The sequence below is a fragment of the Photinus pyralis genome, unplaced genomic scaffold (genome assembly GCF_008802855.1).
Source record: "Photinus pyralis isolate 1611_PpyrPB1 unplaced genomic scaffold, Ppyr1.3 Ppyr1.4_LG1, whole genome shotgun sequence".
NCBI lineage: Eukaryota > Metazoa > Arthropoda > Insecta > Coleoptera > Lampyridae > Photinus > Photinus pyralis.
In genome coordinates this window covers 68,008,902-68,025,416 of record NW_022170249.1, presented here as the reverse complement: position 1 = coordinate 68,025,416, position 16,515 = coordinate 68,008,902, and the positions used below count along the sequence as shown (strand labels likewise).

At 36.2% G+C, this 16,515-nt stretch overlaps 1 protein-coding gene across 2 annotated transcripts in view; it reads left to right on the top strand.

Annotated features, from left to right (window-relative positions):
- The window catches only part of LOC116160015 (nephrin-like), a 231,959-nt gene that overhangs the window by 193,661 nt on the left and 21,783 nt on the right, over nucleotides 1-16,515 (top strand). For both annotated transcript variants that reach the window (XM_031473165.1, XM_031473239.1), the window contains exons 6-7: nucleotides 822-973; nucleotides 8,118-8,262. In XM_031473165.1, coding sequence (XP_031329025.1) covers nucleotides 822-973; nucleotides 8,118-8,262 — 297 coding nt within the window. The remainder of the gene's footprint in view (nucleotides 1-821; nucleotides 974-8,117; nucleotides 8,263-16,515) is intronic.

Below are 16,515 nucleotides of genomic sequence, written 5' to 3'. Positions count from 1 at the left end.
GCTGCACCGGAATGAAAGGAAGCGATTTTGAAATCAGAAAATCGCAAGTCAATCCTTCAAGCTACCGACCAATAAGTCTTAACAATTTGCATGGGTAAGCTACTAGAAAATGAAATACCATCGCCTGGTTTACATGAATACATGCGTAATAATACAATATTGAAATGTACTGTATGTAGATCGTTTACGATTACATTGTATGTTTACTATTCTTTTGAAAATTGACTACGCGCGTATTTTGGTATTGCTTCTTTAGCGATCAATAGCACAGTCTTCTTCTACGTTCTAATAAACATCTTGATAAAACTAGCAATTTGCTTATTTAATCATTCCTGAACAAAAAGTGTCAGAACGGGGCTTTTACCACGCGAGGCCATAATTCCACTACATTTCCATTTAGTCATCAATCACCGAAATATTACACAGTAAAAAAAACTAACTAGATATCGTATTAGCGAAAAACCCCAATTTTCACATTATAATCGCTCCAGAATGTAAAACAATAAATAACGTTACATAAAAGAATTTTTTGAATATAAATATTCTTCTGAAAGATCATGCATATGAAATAAATACGATTTAGGAATGCGAAAGTTGAAAAGAGAAATGGAAAATAACCGAACAATGTGATATTATAAAACCGGCGTGTAGCGGATCCAAATTCATATATCATATTTCAATTCGTAGTCCGAAATAACAGGAACATGATTTTATTTTACACCATCCTCATTCCTATTAGTCACACTTCAATTTTTTTGCTCGTAATCTATTATGTTTGTTGTGCAGAGTTAATTTTCTATAGCGCATTTATTTGATTGCAGTACGTCCTCTGTGGGTGAAACTGCTTGGAGAGAATAGACCGCTTTCAGCTGAAAATACGTACGAATTAAATTGCGAAGTGGTTGGATCCCGTCCACCCCCTACAATTACATGGTGGAAAGGAAGCATACAAATGACAAACACTCGTGAAACAGTAAGTTTATCTCGGAGTTATTACAGCGAATCTAAGATGTAGCTCGCTTCTAGTTGCCTCCCGTTTGTCGATTTTCATTAAGTAAATACTAGCTAAACGTAATTTTTAGATTCATTACGTTCAAATTAATTTAGGGTAATATTTTCTCGTTAAATTTACGCCATGATTACATTCCGCTTGTTATGGCTACATACGCCATATAAATATCGCTGTGTTAATTACGCCTGCATGCAGAGAATTTTTCCATGTTTGTTTTATTTTTTAATGTGTTAACAACTCGAAAAGAACCGGGTTCGGCTACAGACCTAAAAATAAAAATTTACGTATACGTCATCATAATAGAGCTCGCGTCCATTTGCCTTATTCCGTAATTATAACAATTTTCCAAATACACGTTCTGAGCACCACTTTTCATAATAGTAAAGCTTTGCCTAAGAGAAGTTGAGTAATGAGTAGCTTTAACTTAATATTTCAAATTTATGATATATGGGAGAATTTCGTGCTATGTTTTCACAATATTTTAATAAATTTGATAGATTACAATTTACGTATACGGATAGGGCCACGTAAAAATGTCTTCCATTACTTTTCAAACGGTTTCTCCTTTCGGAACGTCATTGTGGTGGTGTTCTTGAAATAACCCTTTTACGTTCAGATGCGTGAGTGCGAGAGAACTATTGACCATAAAAAAACTGTTTCATGCCCCCTACGGGCTTAAAGTAAAAGAGATGGAATGAAAGAAATATTGAAAAGTGCAGCTTTATGTGTAATACCACTTTGCATGTCAAAACAGTAACAATAAATAACAACACGAACGTTTAGTTTATAAACGGTCTTCGCATTGGGAAATGTAATTATGTGGAGTTTTGTTTTATATCTATTACGTGCTTTAGGAGAAACGAAAATTTAGTAGGGTGCTTTCATGAACACGCTTTAAGGAATAAGATAAGTTGATCCGTAGTATTTTTTAGATTGAATACAAATGGATTTTTTAAATCTATCTACCACAAATCTGTGGGTTCACACTGTAAAGAATCTAATTAGCGGTCGATAGCTTTTTCAATGTGTCCTCAATTTGTTATTGCGGTGCAAAGTTGTGTTTTTCGACTTCAACCTTACTCGTCTTTTTCATGTTATTTAACCTCCACTTTATTATCACGTGAACAATGCAGTTTGCGATAATCGATCTCAAATACATTATTACTTACGTCCAACCGCAGCTATACAGGGTGATAATATAAGTATGTAAAAAAAATTGGGTGCTAGAGGGGATCAAAACAAGCACTTTTTCCAACTAAACACAAGGGTCCAACGTGTTTCGTTTGGGAAACACCCTCAAAAAAGGGGTGAAGTTTGCATTTCTTTTCAAATTTTTTTCTCGGCAACCATAATAGTTTCTCTTTCCGATTTTGCGAAATTTTTTCAAAATTCCTACCTCGAAAGGGCGCACTTCTAAATAGAGGTGCGAAAAAAATTCTGATTATTTGGTATCTGGGGGTTTTTGAACATGAAAATTGCGAATCTGAACTCAGTTTTTGAAAATTCGAAAAAAATTCTTGGCTGGACAACTAAAATGGAGAGAATTCCACGAAATTTGTTTGTGTACATCCTTGATTAGTTAAGGAACCAAAATCACTTTTCAAACAAAAGTTATACTCATTTAAAAATTGGTTCGAGCAAGACGGATTTTTAGTGGTACAGAACTTCGCTTCTGTCAAATGACAAATCGATAGTCAAAAATTGTTTACCACCACCTGCAGCCTGTAACGGATTGTTGCAAATTTTCCTTTATCTCCGACTTCTGGTTGATTAAATCAGGGGTGGTTCTTGTTGTGTAGTTATTTTGATATGCCGCGGCTGCTCGTCGGTCAATAACCCTCTTCTGGCCTCAAGGATAAGGGGTAAAGGATTAAATAAAAAGTCAAATATCTTTATTCAAGGTTAACGGTTCTGATTTTCTTATCGCCTTTACTGTAAGAGAACATATTTTAGTAAATGGGGAGTTGAGGCGAAACGATCCTGTAAGGTAAATGGTTAGACCACATTCATACGCAAAATGATACTTCGCATTGGTAGGGAATACTCAAAGTTTGATAATCGTATGTGAAACCAACACAAAACCGCTAGGTGCTGAAAGAAAACTACTTATAATTTTATAGGCAGTTGGTGTTTACAAAACACCATCTTAAGGAAACGCGCAAGTAGGGAGTTGAAATTTTCTTTACATTAATGGGTATATACAGTTTATACTAATAATAAGCTTGAATGAGTGCTATCTATAATTAATACTCGTAATTCGACGACGAGAAAATACTACAACGGATAATTCGACAATGAAGTATTACTATAACGGGGCGATTATGACACAGGTAATTGTTTATAAATACCTTGATTGTTCACTCACTAGGAGTTCTCGGTGTACTTTCGTGGATACTTTCGATATGAAGTGGTCTGGATCCGCCCCCAGAGTTTGGATGTAGTTTGGTTTGTCCTTGATTCGCTCTGGGACTGGAATGGGCCCCTTAAGTAGACTTTGCACGGACCGTTCACGAAATGCTGCCCTCTGTTCTTTTTCGGGCGTTGCTACGGACTCTATGAAGATGATATTTGGTTCTCTGTATAATTTTAGTTCTTCTACATATCGCCAGGAAAACGATTCGCTCGGTAACGCACGATTTGGATGTGCGAAATAAACTAACGCAGGTTCCTCGTCTGAGCTGCCCGTGGAAACACTTACCAGAGACCGAGCGCGAATGTGCTTGTATTTATACCTTCTCTCTTAGTAATTAAGTTCCGCCGATCTTACTACAACGAAACGTTTATAAGGTTTGCGCAGCTCTTTTACAAGCTTTTGTCCATTCGACTTCGGATTGAATAGACGCATTTGAACAGACACAACAGATTATAGTGACTCATTTAATTACCTCATTCCTGAATTTACGTACTTAAAATAGATTTGAAGGTCCTATTTATTTACATGTGAAATGAAATTGCCTTTCTAACCGCGATTTTTACTTTACATTGTTAATTCCCTTTTAGCTTCCTCGCGGTTAAATAATACCGGGTTATTCGGTTCAAAGTACAGGGAAATCCCGTTACAAGACGCGCACAACCTGCATCTTTTTGGAATTGAATTTGTAGACTTCAATACGATGATCGGATGGGTTTTCATTTCTTCTGAAGCTGCCATAACTCCAGCAACCAGTTCTTTTACGGAATCGATTGTTCAATTTCCGAAATACAATATATTTTTCAGATCCCACCATAGAAAAAAATCTAGTAGAGTAAGATCGGGTGATTTCGCTAGCTACACTAATGGACCACCTCTCCCTATCCAACGATTGGGGAAAGTAACGTTCAGGTGATCTCTGATGGCACGGGTGAAGTGGGGAGGTGCGCCCTGAGCTTGATACCATACACGTTGATGCAATTCCAGGGGCACGTCGTCCAAATGGTCTACTAACGCACTTCTTGCAAGAACGTTAAATATTTATCCTCGCTCATTCGTGGCGGCAGTATGTAGGGTCCTAAAAGATGCTGTCCTACAATTCCTGCCCATAAGTTAATCGAAAATATGCGTTTGCTTCTCATAGGAAGAACATCATGGGGGTTCGTGTCTGTTCTTAACATTAACATAACCATCTTGATGAAAGGTGACCTCATAAGTAAATAAAATGGACGAATGAAAATTATGGTTCCCACGGTCACGCCTTGCAACGAACTGGCAGAACCCGACTCGTAAGTTCATAATCCGTTGGCAATAGTCGCTGTACTTTTTGAAAATGGTACGGGTACAGCAGTTGATCTTCTAACGCACGCCATACAGCCACGTGGTTCTTACCAGTCATACGCGATACAACCCGCGTACTAGTGTAAGGATGTTCTTCAACTTTTTGTAGGACCTACTCTTCGAATTCAAAATCCCTACGAAATGGACGGTCCCGCATAATTAAAAATCCTGTTTCTAATAAGCGGCGATGCACCGCAGAAAATGGTCTACTATCAGGATGCCTTCGGTCGGAAAATCTCTCTCCGTACAATCGTTGAGACTCCAAGGCAGAGATGTGGCTTGATTACTAAAAGCGAGTCAATAAATTTACAGAGCGGGCGGGCGAAATAATAATTTTCCGTGTCCCGCGCAAATACCACCCGCTGTAGAGATTTGTTTTTCTTGGAAAATATAGTTCGCATAATTGAGTACCATAACGTTTAATTGATTTGATTAATAAAAAAATTAGCAAATTTTCAAAAGCTTTTCACCAGTTCATCTTTCGCCTAAGAACACGTGTCCCAACTTCGGTTGAGTGGTTTGCAGATAATGAGTGAACAGACAGGCGGACTGACGATCATTGAGATCTGGGTTTCTAGGGATCCAAAAGACAAGTCATTTGTAGACCTCTCTTATACTATGTATTGTAGGTGGTACAAATCATATGACCATGGCTACCAAACTTTTATTAGCTTTTTCTTTAATTGTTTTATACTGTTTTGAACCGATAATTATAACAGTATCGTCTGCGTACGAAATTAATTTTGTGTTTTCGGGCAATTTTACTCTAAAAATTGAGTTATGTAAAATTTTCCAAAAAATTGGTCCACAGCAGCTACCTTGAGGACATCATTTTTGTACATCTTTTTTTAAAATTTCCGTTATGTCAAAATGCTATCCTATTTTCAAAAAAGCTCTTTGGTAATGTTATTATATTTCTTGGTAGTTCCTTGACGCTTTGTACTACTTTTTTAATAGCATCAATTGGCAAAAACCATACTGCTCTTCATTTATCGCTTTTAATTTTGTTAAATGGCAATCAATTTTGTAAGTTATTATTTTATCAAAAATTTCTCCGATTAATGGTAGTAAACTTATTGGTCTAAAGGTATTTGAAGAATTTAAATTAAATTTTGGAATGAAACTCGCTATTTGAATTTTCCAGCATTTAGGAAATATTCCTTGTTTTAGACATAAATTAAAAATATCCTTCCAAATTTCTGGGCAAATATAATAAGATTTACAATGACATACAATTTTAATAATCCTTTAAAGTTCATTTCTATTGTCGTGAATTTATCGTTCGAAAATTGCTCTATTAGGGTTGCTGTTACCAAAAATTTCCTCTCTCATACGTGTGGTTCCTGGATTAAACATATATTAATTTTATTTTTGTCCATTAAATAAATCAAATTGTTTGTTGCCGCCTTACTTTTCCCTAAATTTATTTGTCCAAATTTAATTAAAATTTTTTCACCCATAATTGATTCTTGTTTCAAGTCCCTTCAATTGATTTTCCAAAGAACTACAAAAATTGCTAAAGACTTCGTGATCAGTGTTTAAAATTAACTTATTTTTCGAAATATTATATTTATCACACATTGGGCAGCACGGTGTAGAGGCTACACAATCCTGTTTTCTATGACCTTTCTTCCCACATCTCCCACACATATCTTCCGTCTCTTTACAATGTTTGGACATATGCCAAAACCCCAACATTTGTAACAGGTTAAAATAGATAAATAGTCTTCCACAATGTGCGAACTCCACACAAGACAAATTTCTTTTCCAATAATTAACTTGCGAAATTGCGGTCTGACTTCAAATATTATATCTACAAAAGGATTTGAATCTTTGCTTCCTCTTCTAAATTTTTCCCTTATTTCGTTTTCAAAATTTTCTGCACCCCCTATCTTTTCAATAATATCCTTGTTACAATTTATTAATTTTTGTATTAGTTTTTGTCAACTCTTTTAATTATTACCCTTGGGCCTTTCTTATCTCTTTTCCATGTAAAATCCCTTCAGCTTTATTACTAATTGCTTGAGTAATTTTACTTGCATCTTCCTTATCTTTGCATTCTATAATAACTAGGAACGAATTTTGAGCTAGCAATTATGATTATGAGGGGGGGGGGGGGGATTTCCTCACAGAATATAGTGTTGTATCGTCGCTATATGCCGTTCCATTGCTGCTCTTTGCGAAGGCTATCTATAAATTTACATATAGCAGAATGTTGAGCAGCTACCAGTAGTCCAAACTGCATTATTTGTTCTCTGCAGATCCTGTTGGACTGCCTGGTTGCAATTCCATAATGAATGCGCAAATAAAGGTGGTGACCGTCTGCGTTCGGGTCGTCAATCGTGAATTACGGGTGAATGTAACGTCGGGAACGGGTGCAAACGGCTATTTTGTGATACGAATACCGTTGGAAAGGCGCCTCTTCCTGAATAAAACCGTACCTTAAAAATTCGATCACTTAATTTCCATGAAGAGAAACACGTTGAGCATTTATTTGGTTCAAAGTTCACTATGGAACTAAGAATATTAATTAAATTAAATAGGTTTTTATCTTTTACCTGTTACACGTTGTACAAATTGTACATTAAACAATATTAGTCTAAGGTACAGGTGAACATTTATCAGCATCGCTCATGAGGAGCCCCCCTTCACTCTAATCGCTCAGTTCCCTGTGTTACAGCCATCAGATTTCCTGTCTTTTGTGCTCGTGTAGTTCCCACAACGACAGTGTGAAGATTAGTTCCTGAACTAATTGCTCTCGCACTCCATATCCTGCTTTTCCTTTTTCAATGATTAAACTTAACTGCAATGCTCCCGAGAATAAGAAACCTTATTCGTTTTTCGTCCATAATTTGTCACCTCCTCGCCTCGGATCTACATCAAAAGCGTCTGATGCGATCATTTTGTTTTATACCTTTACTAAACTAAATAATTGTAACTGCTGTGGGTAGAAATTTTTCTTGCATTATTAAATTTTATTTGTGTATTTTTTTTACAAATGAATAAAGCTGTACAAAGTATTATTATAAAGTTTCGTAATTCCATTACTCAACGTAAATTAAGCCGTTGATTAAATTGCAAAAGTTAAATAGGTACGAGGTCAAGTTCTTCCATAAATGGTTAAAAGGGAACAGTCATTAAAATTGTGGGTTTGAAACCCACACAAAGAGTAGAAACTACTAATACTCGAACAAACAGCGATAAAAGGATCAGGAACTTTTTTCCACATGTATATACTTACCTACTTGTCGCTTTGGGTTAATTTACACAGCTTTTAATTTCCCAAAAAATTAAAAACCTATGAAAAGTCTGCAGTAGTCGACAACATGACTAATTATAGACTTTTGTTCTCAGACAAGCCCGGATAGTAACACAACGACCAGTGTTTTAACATTTTCGCCTACAATCGATGACGGTGGAAAGTTTTTGTCGTGCAGGGGGCAACAGCAACTCATTCCGAAAAGTGGCATTGAGGATGGATGGAAATTGGATATTCACCGTAAGTCTTGTTAGTTTGGTATTTTACGAGGAAGGTATTTAGATTACAAAGTCGAATCCGATGGAATCTGTTTTCTTTTTTTTAAATATTGAATCTATGGGTCCGTGAAGTTGGAGTGTCGACTTGAAAGGAATTAAGTCCCATGTATCTCATAATTTTGTGCTCATTTTGTGCTAATTTGTGCTGCATTTTGTGCTCATCAGCTAACTTTCTTGATGTGCTGCTAATTTACTATAATTTTGTGCTGCTGATAATTTAAAATTTTGTGCTCATCAGCTTAATGAGTAATTCAACTTTTTCTGATGACACTCCAACTTCACGCTGGAGTGTCAACATTGATATTTTCAAAATTTTCTTTTACTATAATTTTGCGCTCATTTTGTGCTAATTTGTGCTTCTAATTTAAAATTTTGTGCTCATCAGGTTAATGAGTAATTCAACTTTCTCTGATGACACTCCAACTTCACGCTTGAGTGTCAACATCGATATTTTCAAATTTTTTTTTACTATAATTTTGTGCTCATTTTGTGCTAATTTGTACTGCTAATTAGCAGTCCATGTACTGTATTGTCTAAGTTGGAAACCCATAATATACACCGAAAGAATTGTACTTAAAGATATTCATAGAAAAAGAATATGATGGTGTAAAGATAGAAAGCTAATATTCTCCAAAAGGTTTCGCAAATACTTGCAGTTAGTAATGAACAATTAGGTACATCTCCAGGTGTAAATTTTCGAAGTAGGTTATGTAATGTCGTCTCACGTGACGTTGCCAATGTCAATTTCGCTAAGATGGCGGGTCCAGGTAAAATTGCGATGTCATCCACGTTCTGCGTAAGAAATATCCAGGTAGAGAATAACGTAAAAGTAATCCAGAAGAGAAAATGATAAGAAGTTAAGAGAGAAGTTTGAGCGAACCTTGAGGGAAGATAAAACCCTAAAAAACGTATTAAGAAAAATGCTGAAGTACATACCTCACACTAATTACTTGCAAAGCGTATTCAATGGAGCACAGCCACAGCACATCAGAAATAGAGAAAAAACACTCAATAGAAATATGTTCACAGCCAAAACAGATTGACACAAAGTCAAGTAAAAAGTAATGGCGTATCGAGAAAAATTTGCACGCAATTAACCCAGATCCAGATCGTCTCTGAAAGGAAGAAGTATAGGACATGCGTATGTAGAAAAAAAGAAGATCACGACCTCTAGTGGCGAACCAAAGAACTATGGTAATAACAAATATACTATAGAAATGACTGGCATCTAAACTAAACGGGTTTACAGAGGGAATACCTAGATGGGGTGAGAAATATAAAGAGAGGTGCAACTCGATTAATTTAGATGAGGCTTAATGCAAGATGCTTCAGTACATCGGCAATTTGGTAAAGAATAATCGATTTCCGCAGATGTAGCAGCGTTTATTTATTTATTTACTATTCCTCTCTTGTTCTGGGCCCTCAACAGGCTTACGCCCAATTACAGAGTGACCCGCATAGTGCTTTTTAGAGGTGCCTCTGCAGAGAAGGTATTAAGTTGTTTTATACTACTCCGGTATTTACCTTACGAATTAGGAAAACTGCAGAAAAACGTCATTCAGAGTAGCCGGCAGAATGCTCGCAACTGGTCTAAGGTATCTGCCACAGATGAAAAATTCACCTCAATCCAGGTTCGAACACCCGACCTCCGGAATTATAGTCCAACGCTCTTTCATTGGTTTTCAATCGGTTTGTGTTGTTGGGTGGCCTTTAAGCATCAGAGTCGCACGTCTAACACACTCACACCCCTCCCACTGTGGACTGTGGGCACGGGAAGCTTCGGGAATATGTATCGCAATTTTACATTATAGTTGCGCCTCTTTGCTATTTCTCACTCAACAATCAACGAGTAAAATTCGAAGTATATAAGGAATATAAATTTGGAATATCAATTGGTAAGAAAAGAACGCTACATACTCCTTTCCTTGTTTTATTCCTGGTTGCCGTATTTACCGCTCATCAACAAACAATCAGATATTTAAATTTGTGGTCTCTACGCTTCATGCTTCTTGCTTAACAAAACCAAAACTGGTGAATACTCAAAATGTTTCCTCCAAAATTTACCGCCCCTAGAATTTGCCGCTCTAGGCGCGCAACTAGTCCGCCTTGTGGGAAATACACCCCTGGATGTAGCTCAAGGGAGAGTAATAAAAAAAGAGTGCGAAGCCGCAAAAGGCACCTTACTGTGGACATAAAAGTTAAAAGTAAAGAGGTTTGGGCCTAAGGCGAGTAAATTGCGAGCATTTTTCATGCATTATTCGGGACTTCCATAGTCCATTGTTATGTGACCTATGTTTTTCGTTATTAGAAGCATCTATAATTAAAAATAAGGAAGTTAGTATTGGGCGGTTTGCGCATGCGCATATCTAATATGGGACGTTTGCCTTTACTAGAATGTGGTTAAATTTTCCAAAAAATATCTATAAAAAAAGGATGCGGGCATTGTGCAGTCTGCGCATGCGCACACCTGATTTTTACCATATGCAATATGTTTGCCTTTACTATAAATGTGGTAAAAATTTCAGCAAAATATATTAATAAATAAGAAAATTGGTATTGCGCATGCGCACATTTATCGTCATCACAGAGCTACCGAATTCAAGAAGAACGAACTAAATATATTGAAAACTGTAGGAGCAGTGGCGCCCTCGCATGGACGGACGGAGAAAGTGGTCATAATTGCGCCTTCCAACATAAGTTTAAAAATGCGCTAAAATCTAGGTTCTACCATTAAAAAAATAGAAAACATTTAAGAATAGTAAATCTATTAAAATAAAACAGATTGCAAGCTGTGCAAACAGATACCGCATTCACAGGCTTCATTCCGTTCTTCAGCCTGATAATTGTCATTACGACTAATTATACACGAAAATTGGGTAACCATTTTATCACAAAATTCCATTATAATTCGGATTAATGTTATAAGTTCATAAACACAAATTCAGCCCTATTTCTTTTGTACGATTTGTTTGTTTCTAATTCTTTTAGTAACTGCGTTGTAACTCAAAGTTGATTTTTTTAAATTGAAGTTACAATTTACCATGGTTTAAAACAATTTATTGCTTTACGAGCTTTCCTAAAATGTATAATACATCATACTTATTTATCATACTTATTTTCAAGAATAAGCTTTTTAAAATAAATTTTGCTTATTAATACATCTTCCCTGAAAGACAATAACAAAAGTTTTTTTGTGGAAAGAGTAGCTAATTAGCTAACACTCCGCCCACTATAAAATAAAGACAATAATAAATAAATAAAAAGTTGATTATTAAAAGGTCTAGAAACAGTTGATTATTAAAAGGTCTAGAAACAAACGACTGACGACATTGGTTATCTACATTAAAAACTGCTTGAATAATGCTAAAGCCATTTTGTTCTAGCTTCAACATTTTTCACTTTTTCTCTCTAGTGAAAAAACAAAAGACGGCAGGTAATGGAATAAGCATAAAGCAAAGGTAATGGAATAAGCATAAAAAATAAGGACACGAGTACTAAAACCGTTTTCGTTTATCTGCGCTAATAAGAAAATTACCCATTTAATCCCATCGAAATTGGACCACACTGTACATAGTACGTACGGTACGTACCCACAGGCAGACAAATTTTATTATTTAGAAGTTGCTTAAAATGATCTAAAATGTCGACATTTGATGAAATTTTTTCCAAAAAAACGGCGATGGCAATATCCAACTAACTGACACTACAGTGAGTATCTTCAGAAAAATTTGAATTACTCATTAACCTGATGAGCACAAAATTTTAAATTAGCACAAAATGAGCACAAAATTATAGTAAAAGAAAATTTTGAAAATATCGATGTTGACACTCAAGCGTGAAGTTGGAGTGTCATCAGAGAAAGTTGAATTACTCATTAACCTGATTAGCACAAAATTTTAAATTAGCAGCACAAATTAGCACAAAATGAGCACAAAATTATAGTAAAAGAAAATTTTGAAAATATCGATGTTGACACTCAAGCGTGAAGTTGTAGTGTCATCAGAAAAAGTTGAATTACTCATTAACCTGATGAGCACAAAATTTTAAATTGGCAGCACAAATTAGCACAAAATGAGTACAAAATTATGAGATACTTGGAACTTAATTCCTTTCAAGTCGACACTCCAACTTCACGGACCTTGAATCTATACGGATAACGTTGCATGGAGTTATCCATATGACACCATTATTGGCAAATGCTGCGAGAGTTTCGCTTCTGCAACAATGCAAATAAAATAATTGCATATAAATTGATTATTTCTTCGACGTCAGCAGCTGCCGTATGATAATATTGAATGCCTTATACATTAATTCCTAGCGCACTTACAGAGCGTTGCCCATTTTGACTGTATGTATAAGTACATTGGTTTTTTCGCGGGAAACATCGGACTCGTGTATCCAAAGTACTGAAAAGTTAATGAAGAACTTATTCCTGAATACAGACCAAACATTCACGTTGAAAGGGTTTCTATGCCGATAACGAAAACATTTGCAAAGGCATTGCTAGAATACCTCAGCAAATGTTACGAGACGTTATGGAAAATTTCCGGAGGCGCCTTGATAAGTGCTTGTTGAGAGAGGGAGAGGGAGGGTCATCTTGATATCGTAATATTTAAAAATTGAAAGAAGAAATGCTTTTTTATGTAGATTGCGATGACATGAATAAAAATTTGTATAGTGTTCTTTAATTTTTGATATTTGGCTCTTGTGGCGATGAAAGATTTGAGTTCGAGTTTCTCGAACACCTTATCGACCGGTAAACGGATATGGTTAGCTAGGGAAGCTCCAGGTAAACGGCACCTCCAGGAATCGGACAAGTTCAGCAAATGGCAGCGGTCCCTTCGGAAGAACTAAAACAAAATTACGGCGCACGGCCAATACAGCAAGTTCCCTAGTAGAATTAAAGCAACAAAAACACAAATTAATTAGCGGTGCCTACGGGAAATCAAGTGCAGGAAACCGAAACAATATCCCCCCTTATAAATAAAACAGAAAAAGTTTACTTTGCAATTAAACGGAGCAGTAGAAGTTGTGGCGCAAGAAAAAGCAAAAAAAAAGTAAATACGGTGCAGTCGATTTAATATAGAAGCAAAAATTAAACGGTATAAATGCAAAATAAATTCATAGAAAGTATCCAAAATTAATACGGTACTTACAAATGTAACTAGCAAAGATGCAAGCACGCCCAAAAATTAAAACTTATTTAACAAATTTCTCGGCTTCTAGTCATTAATATCTGGGACGTACTCCAAAGTTTCGATTAAGCGCGCTTCTAATGAAACCACTCACGATTTAATCGGATGCTATGTACTGCAACTCATTAAATTAGCTACTGTTATTTATACTAACTTTGATTGGGCGAGATAAAATTTCTAAATTAATACTTCTAATTAACCCCCATTGTCTCTTGTCGGGTAAAAATGTCTCTTGTCAAAGTGATAGCCGTGTAAACTGCAGTTTTAATTCTCGTTTTCATGCACTATTGGATACCATAACTGGTGGTAATGACTTAACGGAAGCTGAAATTCTAAAATATTCACCTCGTCTTTTAAATGACGAGAGCTTTCGGATGCAACAAAGATAATTTAAATATCTTGACGGGAACGGTTGCAAGCGGTGAATTAATTACAGCTTTTGTTTAAGGTAACGGCGGATGAAACACAACTCTAGAATTAAATCAATTACTTTTTTACCTTTTATCTTCAATTCCAATATAAATACTTCCGGTACGACGCTTTTCGTAACGAAGCGCCTCCAGATACCGGATGGTCATGAAAGTATGTGAACTTCAAGTACTTGTTACACATCGTTTGTACGACGATCTTCGGAAGCCTGTGATTGCCGTGGACCAGGAGGTATTCGACGTATAGCACTGCTATGACTTCAGAACCGGTACTGCTTCCCTGGCTGAATTGTCCGATAACTTCGAGATACTCAAAATACTTTTTATCATCATCAGATATATTGAATAAGTCGAGCCGGCTTTTGCCTCAAATCTCATATCTCTTGTAACCCAGCTTCTCTTGGCTTATTATTGTGGTCCAGTCATCTACGGTGCTCATCTCCACACGTTCCAATAACGCGTCACCAAAGATGAAAATGGACGCAATTGCTCTCCTTCCTTTCTTCCCTCTTTCTTTCTACTTGAGGTAGGAAACAAAGCAGTTTGCGATGGATAGCAAATACTTTCTGTTCCCTTCTGTACCTGCTATACCAAGTACTTTACACGTTCGCTGAAAATGAAATCCCCATCTTGCTACTTTTCAGTAGAACCGTTTTTTAATTCCATTATCTATCCTGCTAGCAATTTAGAAATTCCTGATGAGATTTCGGTTTTTATAAGTTTCACGTAGTTGTAAATTAAAATGTTAACGCTGCAGTGCAACTTCAGGTTTCGGATGCGAGTAATAAAATGACATTTTATATGCAAGGTTAAAGCGGAAATTTTAAATCGAACATTTTCACTGTTTCCCTCGAACTTTCCACTACTTTGACATAAAAATCTTATGCAGCACATGTCCATAAAAATGGATCTCGGTGGGCAAATTTACTTATATTGGCAAACGCTCGTTTTCTGGACTTGATATAAATAACTATTTCGGTCTTTGTCTATGCCATTCTACGTCTTATTGTTATCTAGAATATTTCCCGATGATACGTGACTACGATTTTCAAGGAGGGAACTGTGTACTACTTTCAGACGAATTGGTCATCTTTCGTTGCTCCACATATTATGTTTGAAAATTACTGTATTTCTCTAGTTAAGCAAATAAAAAGTAAGAGTGAATTAGATTGTTATGAAAGTTTAAGGGTCGTTAAGGCAAACGGTTTCCCATTGAGTAGTGATGGAGGCCCATCAGGCCAATCAGAACTCGCGCGCTGATGATGACAGTTTTGCTGTTGAAAAGTTGTGACTTTTTGGTATTTCTGTTTTTCTTCTACAAACTATTTCACAGCGTCCCTCACCTGGCTTCGGTAATTAATTAAAATGCTGTGTAAACAATGTCATTCAGGACGTTGTTGGTTGAATTAAGACATTTGGAATTGATTCGGGTGTTTCATTGGAGACAAAATTTCGTTTTTCTCTGTTTATTGTGGTGAATTTAATTACTCATTAACACAAAACAATTTTCCAAATAGAGCGTGCAGTAAACCAACGTTGTATTTTCTGTATAAGTGACTAGGTTTTCGGGGAATTGCTAGATAAAGAAATTATTTATGCCCGTAATTTTTGGTTGTCAAGTACACATTAAGGCGTATGTGACAGCTTTGAGTTGATTTATTCAGTTTTTCTTTTATTTGCGAGAGATAAAGGTAGTTGTTTGGAGATAACTTTGCTTTAATCAGTAAAAAAATTGTATGTTGAGGTAGAATTTAGGTCTACGTGCCATATCTAGGTGTTATGGATTTGCTAGTGTTCGTTTCTAGGCAGTTTGTAGTTTTACGAATTTTAAGGACGAAACCAAAGTGCTGACCGTTTAAATTTTGTTGAAGTCCGAAGCCAATCTGCGGTCCGTTGTAAAACAGTATTTTTCTACAATCGATATCCAAAGTAGGCATTTGCGCTCGTATTTGACAACGCAAACGTCATCTTTTTCGAGGAATGTCACTTTGTCGCTTATAAGCGACAAAATAGAAAAAAACGCTCGCTCTCCCAATTATTAACTATAAATCAAATATGCATTGCTCAGAGTATCCAATGACAACGAGTAAATGACATCTTTCATTTGGGCATAAGATTAAAACGATTTGAGTGAGAAATTTAAATTTCTGGAAATATGTGAACTGATCGATTGTAGAAAAAATCTTGTGTGTAATTCGAGCGCAAATTGATTGTCGATTTCAAGAGATTGCCGCGCTCCTTCGTCGCGCGTCAACTGTCTCTTTCAATCGACAATATATCATTTTGCGCTCTTAATACACAAATAGCTATTATTTTGTTCGTCGTATAAAAAGATCGAGGCCGAGTTCTGGGCCGTTTGAAGAAGTGTGTGTTTTTGGCCTAGTCCCAAGTCTTGAGTGACTTGTTGTTAGAACAGAAGGAGTTTGTGTTCCCCCAGTTCGTGGCCGATTTCGTTTTGAGTTGAGAAGAATTGTAATTAAAGTTTGAGTTTTATTGTTAGTTAAAGGCCGGTCTGGATTTCGTGTTCGCTGTGTTCGTTGGACAGCGTTTTTACAATCAATTAGAGTGGGAGCGTCGGGCGGCGGTTTTTTT